Source organism: Falco rusticolus, chromosome 6 (genome assembly GCF_015220075.1).
Source record: "Falco rusticolus isolate bFalRus1 chromosome 6, bFalRus1.pri, whole genome shotgun sequence".
NCBI lineage: Eukaryota > Metazoa > Chordata > Aves > Falconiformes > Falconidae > Falco > Falco rusticolus.
Window position 1 is genome coordinate 27,834,867 of NC_051192.1, and position 20,913 is coordinate 27,855,779.

The 20,913-nt window shown below is 40.4% G+C and overlaps 1 protein-coding gene across 3 annotated transcripts in view; it reads right to left on the reverse strand.

The window, feature by feature from the left end:
* Nucleotides 1-760: 760 nt before the first annotated feature.
* HS3ST5 (heparan sulfate-glucosamine 3-sulfotransferase 5) overlaps nt 761-20,913 on the reverse strand; it is a 195,642-nt gene continuing 175,489 nt past the window's right edge. For 2 of the 3 annotated variants that reach the window (XM_037393157.1, XM_037393158.1), the window contains 2 exons: nt 7,689-7,827; nt 761-2,511 (listed from right to left, as the gene is read on the reverse strand). In XM_037393157.1, the coding sequence (XP_037249054.1) occupies nt 1,581-2,511; nt 7,689-7,795 (1,038 nt within the window). In that variant the 5' untranslated portion in view covers nt 7,796-7,827 and the 3' untranslated portion in view covers nt 761-1,580. Of the gene's footprint in view, nt 2,512-7,688; nt 7,828-15,528; nt 15,683-20,913 lie in introns of those variants that run through there. The other variant, XM_037393159.1, reaches the window with a different exon arrangement.

Consider the following 20,913-nt stretch of genomic DNA (forward strand, 5'->3'; position numbering starts at 1 on the left):
ACTACCAGCTACTCTGATACTGTAGCTCAGAATATTCAGATGTTCTGGATACTTCCAAAATCTGTGTCCCCATCAATCTTTAGATGTTGGTTTTAAAGTGGTTGGTTTGGGGTGTTTTTTCTCTTTTTTTTTTTTCTTATTTTAAAGGAAATTTTTCAATTGCTTTTATACTTTTGCTTATGAGTCTTTAAGAGCCATACAATGTATAAAGCATGAAAATACTCATTTCCTGAGCTAATTTCTTGTCCCTTACTGAATGGGAACATGACCTATCTGTACCAGTAATAACACTGTGGTTGGTTGGTTGGAGCAAGTGCATATATTACTAGATAAAAGCAGAGGTATCACAATTGTTTTCTTTGACTTGTGGAACATCACCAGCTTTTGGTGTTGAAATCTCTATAACTCTTCTTCTAATCTTGTCTGTCTGTCATCTTGGTTTTAATGGTGGCTCTGCTTTTTTGATGCACCTGGTTATAGTACACTTTTGCAGTCATTCTTTAGCCTCACGGGCTACTGCAACTGTATTAATTATAGCAAACTGCTGCAACAGAACAGCAATAATGTTCTCTGAGGTGTGCATTACACCAGATTCCCAGATGGATGAGTTTTTTAATAAACTCAGCTTCACTGCACGTATCAGTTTTCTCAACCATCTAGAAACCAAGTTTACGTGTGCAGCGCTCTCTCATACCCATGCACATGATCTGTCTGGGCTAAGGGACCACGCTGATGTACATCAAGCAAAGGTGAAAAGCCATTGCACATATAGGTAATTTTAATCCATTCCATTTTTAAATACCACAATAAATTTAATTTTCACAATAAATTAAATAGCCATATTCAGTTTACAAAATAGAATTACTTAGTGTGAAACCAGTATTTACAAACATTGTACACTATGTACACAATGTTTAGCTTTGTTGACACACAAGCATAGAATTAAAAATTATTTGACCTTTTTTTGACACATGATTGACATGCTACAAGTGACACTATGGTCCATACAATAAAACAATAGTGCAAACTCACCACAGGAACTCTGAAACAATGTTGTTTGTATGAGATAAGATATTAATTTCAAATAATAAGAAAATAGTACTATCCACTCTCATTGTAAAAATTCAGCACTGTGTGTAAAGTGTCAGTATTCCTTTAGCAATATACATACCAAATATAGCCTGAAGATTATGTTTGCTCACAGCTTCACAGACTTTTGACATGAATTTTAATGGCATGACTAACATTCTTATTAGATCAATAAGTATGTCACATAAACACTTCACTAAGTGAGAGGAATACTGACCCTTTTGACGGTGTCTGACTTTATTTCCCTAAATACCTCCTTTCCCTTTATTATTATATCTTAAAAGATACAACTATGCTGACAGTAAATTTATGTTAGTTACTATTCTGTAGAAAAAATTGATCCCACCATATATTTGGTCACACACTGCATATGTACACGTATGCATGAAAAAAAGTTACTTTGATAGCCGTGTCTATGAAAAGTGCATATTTTAGCAGAGACATTTATTGCATGCCTCAGGTGCAACAGAAAGTGTGGTATGAAATTTAGTCTAGGGCCAGTTAAATGTCCTCCCAGTGATCTGATAAAATTTTTGATTAAAAGGATGAAAGAACTTGCGCAATTTGGTAATGACAGAGGTGTCCACCTCTGGATGGATGCGTCCCTTGCTACCCGCCAGGCACTTGTTAAAGACAATGTTAAATCGCAAGCAGTAAAACCCTCTGGTGGCATTGAAGTATAAATTGTACTGACTTATCCTTGGAGGAAGATTTAGGAACTTCTCAACCAGCTGGAGTTCTGGCAGTGGTTCTGTGATGAGCCGGTCGCCGTCCACTATATGAAACTGCTCGATTGGGAAGTATTTTAACCATCTCTCCAGATGTTTTGTGTAGATGCTGGTTCTCACCGCCTTATACTTAGTGTTCACTTCGCAGGTATTAGGATCAATAGCCAGCTTCTCAAATTTGTAGTAAGTTTTGTTCTTTCTTTCCTTACCTTCCAGCACCTGAGTGTAATCAGAAATAGCTCTTGTGGTAGGTTCCCTGACAATGATCAATAATTTGATAGATGAGTTCATTTTGTAAATCCTTTCAGGTACTTCCTCAGTAATAAAATATGCAGGGCTTTTCTCAATTGTTATTTGATGAGGGTAAGAAAAAGGCATTTTTTTCCGGTACCACTCGATCCCCTTGGCATAGTTCTCATCATTGTCAAAGAAGTGAATCTCTTGAGAAGCTTTGACCACTGCGGGATGAAGGTTCAGCATCTCCAGCAGTGCTCGGGTGCCTCCTTTCCGCACCCCAATGATAATGGCCTTGGGGAGCTGCTGAACCAGATTGTGCAGTCGTATTTGTTCCTTGGTGGCATTGCCCTTTCGGAATTCATGGAGAAGCCCTCGCTTGAACTGCAGAGCTCGCAGTGGGATTTCGTCCTGGCTGCGGGGTCCAAATCGACCGTCAATGGGGCAGAGGGGCTGCAGTCTGCAAGCAAAATAAGAGATATTTGTAAAAAGAGGGGATCTCTTAAGGTAAGTTTTCCACGTAAGGCAATCACGCTCTTGGAAACCTTTTGCAATGTAATGTGATGTGTCCATCTTTCAATTTTTATTTTATTCTGCTCACGGTTAAATTGTTTGCAAATGGTTTGATTATTCTGGTATTTCGCTGTGATTTAGCTGAGTAACTCCTGACTCCACCCTTCTGGTCTTTGCAGGCATAGGCACTACGATCACTGTTCTCAGGGCTCTTGAACCTTGCCTCACCTCCCACATTCCTCATTATTTTGTGATTGCTTTGGCAGTTTTTAAAGCATTCTGAGATTAATTTTATTTGGTCATTTTGATCTGATAATCCAGTTCATTTAAGTCATCTCTTTCAAATGCTTTTTCTATTCTAGCCTGAATTCTTTCCTGTGCTTCCCATTGTGTTGACTTTATTAGCTGCTGATCCAGAATTGGCTTTTTTAGTGAAAAGGAGCAAAAGGGATAAAAACCAGCTTTCTAGGCATAACCTTTCAGGGTTTTCCCTCTTCTTAAAAAGATGTGCAGTGTTTTCCCTGCAAATCAGAATCGGAAAGATCAAGGTTCTGAACCTTGAACCAGACATGATAAGCAAGGCACAGAAAGAATGGCAAGAAAAGTTTTTAAAAATACATTTATTACATCTTTACATCAATGATTTTCTTATCATCATTTATTATCCTCCAGTGAACTTCATTTTGTGCCTTACGGTTTCTTCTTTTGTGCCTGCATTTTTGTGCTTCTCTTTTATGTTCACCTGCAATTATTATTTCACCTGTTTTCCACTTTACTAATGCTCCCTTCTTGTAATTCATGTCACTGTATGCGAGAAATGATGCAGTAAGAAAAAAGTTAAAATTTTGTTACTACAGAACCTTGAATAAGCCCTCACCTCCACTCCCAAATCAGCACTTTGGTCATTATACAGGCCAATATTGCACTGAAGACTAAATTGGTGTGTAGACAGAGCTTCCACAGTCCTACAGAAAAATATTATTAATAATTTTGCAGATCCATGCTCTCCAAAATTAAGGATATGTAAGAACAAAGGTTGCCTAGGCAATTTTAATATGAGCTCACTGTGCATGTATATTATGATACGGTTCTTAAATTACATGGCCACATGCTATTATTTTTTGCAGGACCCCTGCCTCAGCTAGCATACCAGATGGGCGATGCTCATTAATAGCTGTTTAGGTATTCAGGATTTATTCTGGTTTCTCAGCATGTGGCCCCTCACTCACTCACTGTATATTATTCAAACCCTGCTTTTGGGACAGAATTACTTATTTCTTTATGGCTTTTCCATCCATCACTGCTTGTTGGGATCTCTAATTTGACACTGACGTTAGGACAATGGATGGTTTGGACAAAGTAAGTTTGATCCCCCTGGCTGACCTGCTAGCTGTTTCCTTGATTATCCAGATGCTGAGAGATAGATATAGCCTGTCCAGACAGAGCCGAAGAAATAACCCAGATGACATTGCTGAGTTCACATAAACTCTGGCTAAGTCCTGCAAGACTAATTAGAAGTTGTGATGAGCAGTGAGTTCCTGTTGTTATTTCTTTTCTCAAGTTTCTAGTCTCTTCTTTTCCTTTACTATCTGCCACCTACTGAATAAGAGCCTGACTTGGTGACGAAGGCTGAATCATTGAAACGCTGATGCAAACCTGCCAATTGAAAAACCCAAAACCAAACCCAAAACGAAGTAGAAAGCAATGTCTTTACTTAACAGTGGTACAATTTGATCAGACTGTGGTGTGGCTGGCAAGACAGTCTTTCTGCAGCAGCGAGGTGGCAGTTAAAAGCATAAGAAACAGAAGCTGCAATTGCTAGCTCTGTTCTTCTCTTCCCTCTCCTTCTGTGTATTTGTTATTTGTTTTCAAGCAAAGAGGATTCCACAACAGCAGTTCCAGACCCATCTCAACTAATTTTATCTCTTTTTTTCTCAAAAAGACAGTTATCACTGCCTTCAGTGTAACACAACAGCTTGTCAAACAGGGTGGTTTCCTTTAAAAGTAAATAAATACTCAAGATATCCTCTAGCCTACGGGAAAAGATTGGATGTTGTTAAAAGTCCTTCCTCTACCCTTTACCTTTCAGGTTTTTTACTCTCCCCTTTCATCTCCTCTATCTAAACAATAAAAATTAGCCTTTAAAAAGATCTGGGCAGTGGTGGTACTAAGCAGGCAGTCAGATCTTGGTAGTTGAATCCCCAAATGTAACTATTTGCTGTTACATTGCAACATGTTAATATTTGTTATTATCTGAGTAATATTTTCCATTAAAATAAAAGCCTTTAAAAAAAAATTACATGACCTTTATTATATCACTGAGTTGCTCTCCCAAAACAGGCAATTTCTCAAACTGCTACAGTAAAACTCCACAAACATTCTTCTTGAGAAAACCCACCATAAAACAACTCATCTGAGAGAACTGTATTTTTCACAAATTTCAAAACAGCTAAAATAAAGCCGGACAGACTTAATGACAAGTAGCAGTGCTGTCTCTCCTGATCCAGAATACTTGCTATTTTTCTTCCAATGGAGGCGTCAGAGTGGCAAAAGATTGTAAACCTGGTTCCAGCCGGAGCAATTTGGCGCATGGAAATCCGGTATGGAGGTTCCCCATACTGACTGTGAGGGAGTCGGGCAACTCAAAGACTGAACCAGATCTTCTCAAAATTGCCAGGCACAGAATCTATTTGAGCTTTCACTTACTAAACAGCTCCGTGAACTCAGGATCTGCAGGACGGTGGCTGCCTCTCGAGGGAAGTGCTCAGCTTATCAAACTTGATGACTCGATGAATTTGATAAACTAGTGGCAGTTTCCCTTTGGGCCTAAGAAAATTCAAAACATTCCTGTTGAAGAGCCCAATCTGAGGCTGTTAAATGTGGGCCACTGATGTATGTGATATAAGAATTATTTACTTTTAAAAAAAAAAACAGAGGGGAAAAAATGTAAATATCTACCGTAAAAAACAAGGAAGAATTTGAAACACAGAGGATGTTAGTGAAATCCTTACAAACACTTAACAAATCTTGGCCTTGGGGTAAGGAACAGACACCATAAACACGTCAAGCTGGGGCACAACAAGATAAACTCCAGGAGAACTAAGTGGTTAATGAGACTAAACAGGAAATTACTGAAACTAGGTGTGAACTACCCTGATTAGCATACTACAAGGTCTACCCTCGAGCAAATAGAGCCCCCTCCCCACAGAACATGTGCGGTGGAAAAAAGGAACACTGTACCTTTAAATGGAGATGAGGCTTGTAAGAACCTATGAAAATTAAGTGTGACTAAATGTAATTGTAAACAGTTTTTCAAAGTGTATAAAAAGTTTTGCTATGTGTGAAGAGGCAGGTTGGCTTTGTGGATTACCAGCCAGCACCCGTCTCTGTGCAGACATGCAATAAGCAAATATCTTGACTCTGTGTGTGGATCAGCTCTTGCACACTGTGTGAAGAATCCAGATTTGGGATAATACCAGCTCTCTTGTTCAAATTAGATCAGCATAAATTATTGGAGCCATTCAGCATCCTTTTACTGACAGACTCAACGAGTTTGGATTTTGCCCTAGTGCTGAGGCAGAAGAACATTTCCAGTTAATTCATCTGTGTCTCATCCTTTCTAGTTTCTCTTTCTCTCTCTCTCTTTCATACCAAGTCCAAATACAAAAGGACTGATTTTTAGCAGTGTGGTATTTTTCGCACTGGATAATGCAAAAGAATGAAACAGAATTTTACTGTCATTGGCAACATTATATATGAAACCAGTGGAATTCAGTGCCGCAGGAGGTCAGCAAGTCAAATACTGTGGCAAGATAATTTTATAGCCATCAGTAAATTCTGTAGATGTGCAAGCATAGATAATAGCATAAGGTTAATTAGATTTCATGCCTCTGAACATAAAATATACTTTTGAAAGAGCCGGTAAGGATTTCTGCCTCCATTTACAGAATGACATTATTCTCAGTGAAGTTTTCACCTCTGAAGCATCAGAGGTGCTTTGACCACCAAGGGAAAGAAGATATAAATTCTGGGGCTTAATTTGCAATGCATTTGGTCTTAGCTGAGTACACGGTCTCCCTCTTCTTCTGCAATGGATTTAAGCAGCTGAAGAAGGCACTCAGTGATCTCGGATGGAGCTCAACATTACCTAGCAATGGACACTAGGGAGCTCTGGTTTTGATTCACTTTCCACACACTCCATGTTCACACAGCATTGTGTCTCAATTTTGAACTCAATTAATACTTTTCTTTATTTAAAAGAAGGACACTAGAGCATTAGCACTGGCAAGCTTTCTACCAGCTTCTGGAAATCTTGAAGTCTTGTTTCATTCATTCTTTTGAAAGAGCTTTTTTATATCCTGTCTTTGTGTAGCACCTAACAGACCAAACCCGGGTCATTTTTAGGGTGACAGAAACAGTGACGTTGGTGCAGGTAGCGCTACTGCTGCCCTGTCAATAACCAGGCAAAACTCAGCTTGGTCGAAAGTGCCAAATAGTTTTTGATTTTCTCTGCTGGATTTTCTACTGCTCTCCAGGAAATCACTTGCAGAGAAAACCCACTTATTTAGCACATTCAGCTCCAGAAAATACTGGATAATTAACATAGTTAAAATTCTGAAACCCTGAAGCAATCTTTCAAGTGAAATAGTATTCAAAACTTGACGAGCTACTCTGTAGGCTCATACTTAATTTTAACTACCACTGTAGCACATTAATTGCTTGCTCATAAATTTAGAAAAGACGATATATAAATACATCATAACTGTTTTGCTGAAACTAGAGGTCAACACACAGATGCACACAAACAAAAATGAGTTACTGTAATGACATTTTTACTGGATGCTGTTTTATTTCTTCTCTGAAAACAAGTGTCAGTGTGCTTAGAATACAAATGGACAGACAGAAATTCTTCAACAGTGATGACCTGTGACTCTATTTTCCTATTTTCTTCTCCAAAGAGGCGGAAAGAACAGTGAAAACTACTACTAGAATAGACAGTCTTTCTGTCTTTCTATACGAGTAGACACTACAACAGGAAAGAAGGAAAAAAAAGGAAAATAAATCAGATCCTTGAAGCAAAAACTTGAACAATCCTAGTCCATTTATTATTAAAAAAGAACTTACCTATCCAAGCTCCCAACTCTGGCAACTAGATATAGGAGACTTCCAATAGCAAGGCTGCCTAGCACAAAGAGCTTCTGTCTCAGCAACGCCTGCTGTTTGAATAGCATGGCCCTCCATCAATCTTCAGGACTTCTTCAGTCTGCAGAGACAACAACACATAAAATACTCATTGGAAAGCAATATGCAAGATAATGTTTAGTCAGTTGTTGCAAGTGATTAAGCCACACTTGCGAAATCTTTTTAAACTGCAAAATAATGAGTTAAAACTGTTTTGTTTGCTACTGCTTTTCTGTCCTACATGGTAACACCGGGCAATATATCTGGGATAGGATGACAATTCTAGAAGTGATAGTTCAGCTACACCCACCATTACTAGGGCTGTCTGGTAGCCCCACTGTGGGTCTTGACTGTGTAGAGGCTTGTACTGTAATAGGATCTCTTCTTAGGTAAATATGTTTAGAATTTAAGCCCTTCAGAATCAGCCTGGTTTAGATTTCAACAGAGATTTAAATGCTCTGCTGTCAAATGAGGCAGAAGGCATCAGGAGTTAGGCTTGCAGGTTCTGTGCATACAGTGTATGGGGGCACATTTGCTCTGTCTCTACTATTATTAGAGTGTAAGCTGGAGGGGTCTGTGCCAGCAAGCTCACGATGACAGACCTAAGAAGCATGTAGCTGGGGTGGGCACAACAATGATTTTTGACACCAGTGCATCCTACCAGCTCTCCCTGTGCTGAGTGTCAGCTTGGGCTGTTCTGCAGAGAACCTCTTAAGCGCCTCATCTGCCTGACACCAGCCTTGGCTGTTCACCTCAGAAGCGGCTGGGACACAAACTGGCATCCTTGAACTGCCTATAATCCACAGATTTCAGCAACACCAAAGCATAGACTTAATGGTTTTGGTTTTTTTTTCTGATGTGCTCCAGAGACGACCTAAAGCCCACAAATGAACTTTGCTTCAAATACTTTAGATATGAGGCAGGCAGGAGTCAAAAGATGATGACTTTGTGCCAGGAAGATTCAACTAGAATCACCAGGAGTCCCTAGGTAAGGTAGAAGGAAGAGCTGAGTAAACCTGTTTGTCTTTAGCTTGACTCTTCCCTAAGCCTGAGGTTTGTGCTCAGGACTGCAGACCTGTTTAGGAGACCCAGCTGCATGCCTAATACCTTCTTACAAGGTATACTGAGGAGAACGATCAACTCTTCTTTTCAAGAGCACAGCCCAAGATAATGTGGTTCTTCACTCTGTACCAGTCCTTGGCTTTCTTATAAATATAAAAGACAATTAAATTCAAATCCTCTCACTGGCTTAGGGAATGTAAAGCCATATCATCTACCTACTGAACGAACGCTTTAATCACCAAATTGATCCTCTTGATACAAAAAAAAATATAAACTTGAATCACTTGAACTGCTCATCCATAGTCTAACTTACTCAGCCAGTGAATGTTTAATGTATTATGGAGTAGTTTCCACAGAAATGGCTTTTTATCTGGATTTTGACCAGACTTACTTTGAACCCATTTCTATGTCGTTTCCTATGTTTTACTACTAGCAAAGCTCCTTTTGCAGCTCACTTTCTTCTTTTCCAGCCTCAGGATTTACATCAAGCAAGACTGGGATAGAGTATTGTAAGCATATAGCTATATAGAGAAGCAGAGTGGGTAGTGAGAGTACAGTGTTTGACTGGCCACTGTTAAACAGAGCCTACAAATGTTTCTTTGTTCTGCCCATACTTTTAAATTTTTTACCAAGAAAGCTCTCATGAGACTCCAGGATATAGTTTGGGAGCTACTACAACCCAGGGACAATTCCCAATAAGCAGTATGGATGCAGCCTGCTTGCCTTAGTGCTGGCTTGACTTTAATGGTATGGAAGCAGGTCACTCTGTACTGGTTGTCTTCAAGGGTGGCATAGTAATTCCCAAGCACATTTATTTTACTGCTATAGAGACAGCCTTTGTAAGACCAGCCCATCATCTCTTGATAAAAGAGCCATGCCACACTGAAGCTCTGAGTCTGACTGAATCTCTAACACACTAATACCCAAACCACAGAAGGCAAAGGCAGGCAGAATGAAGAACCACCCACTGTAGAAGAAAATTGGGTTCAAGACCATCTAAGGAACCTGAAGGTGCACAAGTCCATGGGACCTGGTGAGATGCATCCACACGTCCTGAGGGAAGTGGTGGATGAAGTGGCAAAGCACTATCCATCATGTTTGAGAAGTTGTGGCAGTCTGGTAAAGTTCCCATGGACTGGAAAAGGGGAAATGTAACTCCCATTTTTAAAACGGGAAATAAGGAAGACCTGGGAAACTACAGGCCAGTCAGTCTCACCTTGGTGCCCAGCAAGATCATGGAGCAGACCCTCCTGGCACATGGCAAATAAGGAGTTGATTGGTGACAGCCAACATGGCTTCACTAAGGACAAATCTTCCCTTGCAGATTTGGTGGCCTTCTATGACAGGGTTATAGCCCTGATGGATGAGGGAAGAGCAACTGACATCATCTAACTGGACTTGTGCAAAGCTTTTGACACTGTTCCACATCGCATCCTTGTCTTTAAACTGAAGAGACATGGATTTGATGGGTGAACCACTCAGTGGATAAGGAATTGGGTGGATGGTTGCACTCAAAGAATTGTGGTCAACGGCTCAATGTCCAAGTGGAGACCAGTGATGAGTGGTATTCTTCAGGGGTTGGGATTGGGTCTGGTGCTGTTCAACATCTTTGTCAGTGACATGAAGAGTGGGATTGAGCTCATCCTCTGCAAGTTTGCTGGTGACACCAAGCTGTGTGATGTGGTTGACACTCTGGAGGGAAGGGATGCCATCCAGAGGAACCCTGTCAGGCTTTAGAGGTGGTCCTGAGTAAACCTCATGAAGTTCAACAAGGCCAAGTTCAAGGTCCTGAACTTGGGACAGGGTAATGCCCAGAATCAATACCAGCTGAGCAGAGAATGGGTTGAGAGCAGCCCTGAGGAGGACTTGGGGCTGCTGGTGGATGAACAGCTCAACATGGACCAACAATGTACAGTTGAAGCCCAGAAAGCCAACAGAATCCCAGGCTGCATCAAAAGAAGCATGGCCAGTAGGTCAAGGGAAGTGATTCTCTCCCTCTACTCTGCTCTTGTAAGACCCCACCTGGAGTACTGTGTTCAGCTCTGGGGTCCCCAACAGAAGAAGGACATGGACCTGATGGAGCAAATCCAGAGCAGGGCCATGAAGACAATCAGAGGGCTGGAGCACCTCTCCTATAAAGAAAGGCTGAGAGATGGGTTTTTTTCAGCCTGGAGAGGACAAGGCTCCAGGGGGACCTTATAGCAGCCTCCCAGTACATAAAGGGGACCTACAAGAGAGCTGGAGAGGGACTTTTTACAAGGGCACATAGTGATAGGAGAAGGGGAAATGGCTTTAAGATGAAAGAGGGCAGATTTAGATTAGATATTAGGAAGAAATTCTTCACTGTGAGGGTGGTGAGGCACTGGAACAGGCTGCCCAGAGAAGCTGTGGACGCCCCATCCCTGGAAGTGTTCCAGGCCAGGCTGGATGGGGCCGTGAGCAACCTGGTTTAGTGAAAGGTGTCCCTGACCATGGCAGGGGGCTTGGAATGAGATGAGCTTTAAAGGTCCTTTCCAGCCCAAACCGTTCTATGATTCTGTGATTCTAGTTTACTAGTAATAATAGTAACTCCTTAAACGGCCAGGTCATAACTTAGGATCACCTATCATACAGGATCACCTATCATACATAATATATTTCTTTTTACATAGATAAAAACAACTCTGTTATAAGAATTCTTAGATAAGATCCTTATTGCAAAAAGAATCATACAAAACATACAGTAAAAAGAGTTTGCGATGTAAATACAGAAACAGGAAAAATATTTCATCCTTTAAAAATAAATGAGGAGCAGAGGTAGAGAGGTTAAGCGATTTGCTCAAGGTTACAGAGAAAACCTGTGGCACCAGTGGGATTCGGTGTGAAATGCCTGAATTCCTATCTAGTGCCTTAACCACATGATAAACTTCTTCCTTTTTTGTAGCATGCTTTTTCTTAACATTGAAAAATAAACATTAAAATGACATATAAATGTGGAATTCTAGACACTGAGCAAGGCAGAAAACCCATAGCTGAAGCTTAATTATTAAGAAAAATGCACAGATACTATATCTCTATGTTGATATGCTACTGCTAATTAGTCTTTTAATTAAGTTATTTAATTAAAAAAGAGAAAAGAGAAGAACATGATGATGATGATGATGATGATGATGATGATGATGATAGTAAATTTTCATTGGTTTCCAGTTTTAAACCCTTCAGTGCTGCTCTCTAAATAAAAAGTATCACTTCAGCACTATAGGAATTGGTTCTGAACTTCATCTCTCAGAAAACATATACAAGAGACTAAAGTGCCGTCCACATGTTCTCCCTTATACAGGCTCTTGGACACCAATTAAGTCCTACCTGCAAGCCCCACTAAAGCTGTGGAGGTCATCAGGCCATAATGAAATCAAATTAATGACAAGCTGTTTCCTGATATAGATTCCACAAGGTCTCATGACTTCAATATTGATGTTTGCAATAAGATTCAATGCAAAAAAACCCAAACTCAACCCAAACAAACAAAAAAAAAACCCCAAAACCCAATCAGTTCCATTTGCTCTGTGTTTGCATGAGTACAGAAAACTTTTCCACAGAATGACAACTACACTCACTAGAAATGCAAATATAACATTTTTTATTTGCTTTTTTCATTTTTGTGATCACTTTCAGCATCTAATTTAAAGTCCATGGAAGGAGTTTTATTCAAGAGAGGTTGTGAACTCTATAATACTTTCCTCAGATGTTAGGCTTTTTCATGAAAAAAAAAAAAGTAGAGAAATAATATCTTTGGTTCAGAAAAGGCTACATCTGCAGTGGATGTACTGAGATGGCTCTACGTGACAAAGGAAAGGACTGAAGAAACATTTCTATTTAAGCCATGGAGTTAATACAACCAGAATGTGTTTAAGGCGAAGGTCCCTAAGGCAGAAATGTTGCTGGAGACTAACATGGCAACACTTAAATGAAATGGAAAGAAGAAATGAAAAGGAAGAAATGAAAATCCTGGGACGTATTGAAAGCTGCACAAAGTTTTCTATAAGGAACACATGCTCTTAAACTTAATGAGAGGCTGGAAGGCCAAAAAAAAAAAAAAAAAGTAATCCAAAATGACAAGATTTTAGCAGTTATCCAAGGCAAATAAGGGTGTTTTTTTAAAAAAAACCAAAATTCCTCTGTGTTATGGATGACAGCTGAACTGGTAAACAAGGAACTGACCAGCAGGAGAAGAGCTGTGAAAGCCACAGGCAGAACTTTCCCAGTAGCTGGATGTGGATGCTGAATGTGGAACCTCCCACCAAAGAGAGGACAGTATACTGTCCTAAGGGATGTCGTAAGTACAGCTTCTTCTGCACCTCACTTCTTAGCACTGAGGTTGCTAAGCAGTCAGTGAGCAGTGACACACTACCTCATGGAGTAACAACTCTGAATCATGGGTAGAAGTAAAGATTTCAAGAATAAGCGAAGAATATTGATGGAAAGGCATGCTCTAAGCTGCTGACATCCTTTAGCTATAAAGCAAAAATAAAAGCAAAATAAAGTTTGGAATAAAATAAAAGTTCTGTTTTATATTTAGTCTTTGCTCACAAAAAAAAAAACAAACCACAACAAAAACCCAAAACAACAAAAAAAAAAAACGAACTCACAAAAAGCTCCAGTGGGCTTACATGAGAAGTATCTATCTCAAACAACGTAGTTAAATACGCATATGAGGAAAGTCTCTTCTTGGTTATCCAAGAGAGTCACGATGCACAAAGAACATCACAAAGACTTCACAACATGCGATGCATGATTTCTAGTAATAGAAGTGTGTCCAACATCATGTAGAGAAAAATTATAATGTACTTTGTGATTTCAGATGCACAGCTGACTGAACTTGTTAGATGGACATGGTAAAGTTAAATAAAGAATCTTCATTTAGCACTAGAAAGTAACTTTACATTGTACTGATGTGAATGTCTCACCCAATCCCATTTACCATGTTTGCATCCTTGCTGGTGAGAGGATGCTGGGGTTATTGAGTGAATTGCCAAAAGACAGTACAACTATGTAGAATTCCAGTGATAATGCCAACTGAAAAACAGATGGACTATTCCTGACAACAAGAAGTGGTCATAGATAAAGGAAGATATTGCATGTGCTGGCCAAATAAAGTGAACTCTTGTAAAAACTGATTTATGTCCAAGTTAGGTCAAAATCAAATAAGTACGAGAAAACAGAGAAAAGCATACCAATAATGACAGTATTACTGATAAAAGTCTGAATTTGATAACACTACAAATTGTGCAGAAGCACTGAAAAGAGAAGCTGTTGCTGTCATCACCAAATAAACAGACAGTGAGACAAGAAGATCGCCAGGAACTTGTTTGAAAATGATCAGAGGGAAATTGTTGGACACATGGAGCAGAGATGAGAAGATGCTGTAGATAAATGGATAGCATATTATTCATTATGGAGAGAAGTGTAAGAAAGAAAGGCAACATACAATCCTTTGGGAAACAGACGGCAGAGATACAGTCTTGATGGAGTAATGTGATTAATCAAAGTGAAGTAGAAACCACAGGCAAATATGCACAAAGGAGGCTGGAAAAAATAAATAGATATTTTTAGTTAGCATAGATTTTTTTGATATTGCACGCCAGCAGGGGTCATCTGTTGACCAACAAATATTTGTCTTCGTACACTGAAAAAAGATCTTTGAGTTTATGTGGAATTTAAATACAGTGACTGAGAAAACAAGTCAGGGAACTGATCACTTGGCACGTTTCCATTTCTCTTGATTTTGCATTATGTTTCTTGAACGTTAAATACTGCTTCTTGCATTTCACACTGGGAGTAAAATTCATACAAATCAAGCACTTAGACTTTCTCTGGGGTAGGAAATCACATGGCATTTGGGAAAGAAGGGAATTTATCCCTCAGATTGTGTGCATCATCTCAGCAGCTCATGATCTTCTTCGTGGTCTGGCTGGTTATGCTCCTGCTCCTTTAGCCTCCTCCAGGTCTTCCCCTTCCCCTTGTGCTATTTCACCGATGAACGACTAGGCTAGCGGCAAAGAAAAGATACAGCCCCACTGTACTTTTCCCCCACTACCCTTTGCTTGGATGGCTTAATTGCAACAGTACTGTTGCACCATGTGGACTGTATTAAAGAGCTAGAATAATCATAACAAAGCAGAACATGATTTTTCATTCTAGACAGGATTTTTCATTCCTAATAGCACTGAATAGCCTGAGAACAGATGAAATTCTTTCCCTTTTTGACACAGTAAAATGAAATGGATAATGGGAACTGAAAGCTTTGAAAATACCATTTTTTGGAGGGAATGGCAAAGAGCTGAGCCTGCAGAAATGGAATTTGGATTTTTTTCCCCTTAATGGTTCATATTTTTAATATAAAAATAAATTTGAGTCTGATGAGTAATTACAGTGTTTCAATTTTTTCTCTCTAGCATAAAAGTGGGATGGGATGAAATAAGATTAATGCACACTTGTTCAGTTCCAAGTTGTGAAGGAAGAAAAGAAGGAAATATGTTCACAACATGGAACAAGTTCAGGTTCAGGTAAATGTCCCTGTGTACTAAACATGTCCTTTTCTCCTCCTGACTCATATTGACTGAAACAGCAGAGAAGAAAATGTCAGCAAAGCTGATGGAAAACAGTAAACCATGCAGATAAACTCTAACATAAAGATTTCCTATAATCTTATGGCACAGCTGTAACAATAACTTAAAAATACCTTTTTTTTGTCTGCTATTGTAGAGTTTTGACATTTAGGGCTGCCTTTAAAAGTTGCCCTTGAAGCCAGTTCCTCGTGTGAAGAACTGGTTAAGACCCTCTTTCCAGAAAGTCTGCTTTACTCTGGGAGACCACCCACAAAATCAGCACCTGTGTGTGGATACTAGATAAGAAAACATATGTTAATTTCACAGAAGTTAGCACACTATCAGTGCTGAAAGAGCATTTGTGATTCATAATGCCAAGCCCACCAGGGCTGGCGTGGGTGGTACACCCAGATATCGAGGTTCTCTCAAGCCTATAGAGAGTGGTAATGGCTGTTTATTTAGTCCACTACCCACAGGACATTTAACTCCAGACACCCTCAAAACTCATCTATCCATGGTTGTACTATCTCTAGAGAGCTGCTGTGTCAAATGACAACAGTACAGAAGGCCACAAGCAGCTCTTTATCACATTCCTTTCTCAGCCTGACCCCTTCTTTTTTTTTGCATCTTACTGAAAGACATTGAGCAAGATGGTGTTGGGAAGAGAGAAACAACTCCAAAGCTTGCTATTGGCTTTGCCGTGCCCTGTGCCAAACAGATCTGCTGCCAGATTGTCAGAGTAGTTAGGAATCTCAGACACTTTGATGCCCTTGAGGTCTCAGACACATCTGCTTAGGAAAACTGCCTTATTGCATCTGAGCCGGCGAGGCAGGCGGCCGTGTTCTGCCGAATGATGACTAGGTTGCCATGATCCACACTTAGCTACAGTACTCCAGGAACACTTCCAAGCACATGGATCTTAATAGGACTTCATTAGTTCAAAATACAGATGCCTGTCTCCTTGCCAGCATCCTGAGTATATTACCCTCCACTCCTTTGCACAGAGCACGAGATTAATCTAATAGGCCTGGCCCTTTTCTTCGAATTAGTGGTGTTTCCCCAGCTACTTCCCTCCTTTTCTTCTGAAATGATCACCTGCCTTGTCTGCTCCATTTCTCAGGAACAGGGGAGCTGATGACACTAAGGCAGAAAACCTGTGGAACTGCAATTCTGACTCTAGAAAGTTTATAATAGATATTAATCTCACAGTCTTCAAAAGAGAATACCAGCCATGTTTCTTCCAGCTGGCATTACAACAGCTGCAACCAAAAATAGCAAGCAAAAAGGAAGAAGGAGGTTGAGGAGCAAAATGCAGTGAAACAGAAGAGGGGTGAGGAATGACTGCAAAAGTCAAAAGAAATTACAAAAGAAGGCCAGTAGCACTGACACATTAGAAGTAAACAGTTTGTATTCCTGCTCTGGGAAAGACTTAAACAAGAAGATTATGAGACCTCAGAGGGAAAGGTAAGCAGGTAGGTAGCCAGAGCTTTCTTCTTCCGTCCTTCATTTGGAGTCCAGTCTTCGTCATGAACAGTTTAACTGCATTGAGTAAGCTACGAAAGCAGGGAGGTATTACTTGATATGATTCAGCGTGAAATAAAATTACATTTTCCACATGCTTGTAATTTTAATATTCTTTCCCACTACTTTGAGTTGTGCTTGCAGACTATTGATTTTATGTTTTTTTCCCTTGTAAAAAGTTGTCCTTTCCCAAATAATATCATTCCTGAAATAAGACATATGAAAGACTGTTTGAAGGTTCTTTAATTAATTAAAACTGGCAGACAATTTAAATTAATTATCCTGTTAGCTATTATGGTGGCTAAATCTACATGGCCTCCTGCAGCTCTTTGCAGCTCTGTTTTCTGTGAGTTTCCTTTAGCAAAGCAGCAAAACTGACTTAAATGCAAAACATTACTAGGAGTCACAAGCATTCATCAGAAAACTAACAGCAAAAACCTAACCAAGCTGCAAGTATATTTTGCTGGTACACTGCATTTACAGTAAAAAACACCTAAGTAGATTTTTGTTCATGGCTTTTACTCCCCAGTGAGAAAAAATTCCAATGTATGAGATAACACATACCCACACCCCTCTGTGCCTATATGGACATGTTATAAAAAAAATAATTTGGGTGACTCTGAACAGTTTTTTGCAGTCCTTGCTCCTCAGGCCAGACACACTGGCCTAGCTACACTGCTGCCAACCACCATGCTATGTGTGCTGCAGTAATACCTACCACCTGCACAGCTGTTTTGCTCTGGCTGCTAAACTGGAATAAGCAGCAGTGATAAAAGTCCTTTTTCCTATTATTGATGCAAATGACCATTTGCAATGGTATTGCAAAATACTGCAAGACAACTAAATATGGTGACGTCTTCTTGTGGTCCTGTTCTCCTTCAGCTTCTGTGACTCTGTGATCTGTTTCTTATGCAGCCTCAGCTTCCCCTGAGTGTCCTGTGGAGGAGGCAGCTCTCTCTTGCCTACCTGCATATCTACACATAGTACACTTGCTCATCTTTTTTGTCTTGTCCAAACTCATATCCTGGTCTGCTCCATTACTGATGAACGGACATCACACTGTCTAATATGGAGCACCTACATTTGTTCTGGATCGGTAGCATGTCTGTGTTTTACGCAGACTCTTAATATGGACATATTCAGCTCAGACTACTCTCTGAAACCTCACATGAAGTCTAAGTTTCATAGGTTCTTTCTGCATAAAAGTCCCAAAGATACAGTCTGTTACATACCTGTATACCTAAAATTTTACCCATGGGTTCCCTTCACCATTTTATCCCAGCTACTGCAGTGCTCTTTTTTCTGGCCTTGACCAGTACAGCTGTGGTCCATCCACATCCACTCTGCAAAGAGCATTCTTCCAGCCTGGCTCTCTGACTACACCACATCTGTCTAGGCACCCTTTTATTACCTTCCCACTTTCTCTGTCATACCTTTCTGTGTATTTCTGTGTCTGGGTATTCCATGGGATTTCTGCTGGGAGAACAGGAAGAAAGGGACATTAAAAACTTGACCCCAAAGGCTACTCAGTTATTTTTCAGAATGCAAAGTCTAGGTCAGAGGTCCTCAAACTATGGCCCATGGGCTGGATAGGGCCTCCCAGGGTCCTCAATCTGGCCCCTGGTATTTACAGACCCCCCCCCCCCCCCGGGGGTTGGGGGGAAACCAAGCAGCCGCAGATGGCTGCCTGCCACTGCATCCACGCGCCAGCCCCCTGGTTAAAAAGTTTGAGGACCCCTGAGCTAGGTGCTTCCCCTCTAAGTCCTGACCACAACAGTTCCCTAAGTACTGCTGCCTATTTTAATGTGGAAATCTAAGTAAAAAAATCAATGCCAGTTTAGCCAGGAACATAAAACTGTAACAATGCCTCCATGAGAGAGGGAGACCTATTAACAGTTTTCTCAGAAAATGAGAGAGCTGTGATTTTCTGCTGTGTGTGTGTTTTAAAGGCCAGTATTACACTGCTATACTGGCCCGAGTGACAGCTCACAGCCCCCCTCTGCGTGGAAAGGAAAGGGAAAACAAAGAGACAGCTCATGTCTGCAGCAGCCAGGTGTTACAGAGCCGCGTGGTGCTGGAGAGTCCCCCATAAATGAGCCCTCTGCAAACGAGCTCTGCGCGCAGAGCAGCCCTGCTTGCCTTGCACAGCCCATTCATCTTCCATCGGGCAGCGTGAGCTGTTCAACTAACTGCTGTCTGGGGGCTGTAGTCACTCTTTTACATGCACCCAGCTTGGTAAATATGCCTGCTCCATGGTTTTAAATTAAAAAAACATAAACCCATAAAAAGTCAACTGAAACCTCTTTGCACATGCTTTGCTGGTGGGTCTCTGAGGCAAGAAAGATGTGAGCAGAGAGAGGTGTGTGCTTCTGCTTCTGACCCTCACTGGCAGTCACACCTGATAAAACACAGCAGGGCTGCGCCTCTGATGGCGTGAGATGCCTTCTCTCTCTGTCTCTTTTAGACCGACTTTTTAGAGAATACTTTTCAGTGTTCATGGTCTTTATACTGATTTCACGCCAATACAGCTTGATTGACCTGATGGACTTAATCTAACTTGAGCTCCATGGACCAGAGAGGATTTAATCCTTTTTGGGTGCTTGTGACTTAGTATCACTTTTGTAGACATGAATTTATTTATTATGGTTTTTTTTTTTTTTTCCTGACCCATCATAACGACAGCCAACACATGGACTGTCCATATTTTTGGATGCAGACACATTTTGTCTGCATGGTAAAATATGCTACAAATGATGCCACTAGAAAAGGATATCACTTGTCTGCCTCATAATTCTTGCTGTATCAGTGAAAGAAGAGAGAGAAGCAATGGATCTAGCTAGATGTAAAGCTCATGTAATTTATCCAGGAACTTGAAATAAGCTCTGGCCTATGCTGTTCCTGTTTGTAGTGGCCGTTAGTCAAGGTATCTGTCTGATTTGGCTTTGTTCATTTATGGAACCTGCATCCAAACACCTTTTGAGCTCAGCAGCTGGCTGCAAGCCTCAACACTGGCTATTTTGTACAAATACATAAGACTAAAAAAATCCACACAGTTCAAAATATATTGGTTGGGTGAGAATTAACCCCAGAATATCGCAGCATTTTGTTTAGTTGGCTTTGAAATATACAAAACCACCTCCTCATGTTCTAAAGGACCTCATACTTAGAGCAGCTGTCATATAAACATACAATAGTTAAACCAATTCTGTTTGTCTATGAAAATATTGGTCCTAAAAGGGTCCTGCTTACAAATTTTGTAGCTGTCAGAGTGAGTGACATCTTATAAATGTCTCAATAGATGGAAGAGTTGATCTAATAATGAAAAAAAGAATACTCACAAATAATTTATTTGTCATTTGGTGGGGGAAAAGAAGAGTGAATAATTTATTTGGTCAATATTAGTCAATCATCAATAGAAACGGTAGAATAATTTATAAATTTACTTATGAATAATTTATTCATCAATTGATGGTAGGAGGAAATTAATGAAGTAAACAACATTTGAATTACACTCAACAGGCTCTCAGAGGCAGGCAGGACAGACGGGGGGAACTGAGGGAATGGATCCCTTTCATCAACCTCATGACAGTCTGTGCATGAGCAGAGGGGATCACCAGTGGGCAGCTGCCCTGTAGCCACTTCTGTAGCTTGCTGACAGTAGTCACCTTCTTTCCCGTCTACCCATCCTGGACAACAGATCTCAAAGAGCCCTGAGAGCGTTATGTGATTTCTTTGTGTCTTTGGTGATGGTGGGAAGCTGTTTGGAGATTCCTCCTCTGTGTTCCACCAGCTTCTGCTGTGATTGCTTAAGTCAGATGCTGCTCACTCTGATGTGGCAACAGAGGCTGTGGGTGCCATCACAGCCTTTCAGCAGCTTGAAACTCATCATGCAGCTGCAAGGTGTGCTGTGCTCTGCTTGTGTAGTCAACGTAGAAAGTGAGGGTTTCCCTCAGAAAGCCACAAGACACTGTCCCCTGTTTCTAAAGACTGCAAAAAAA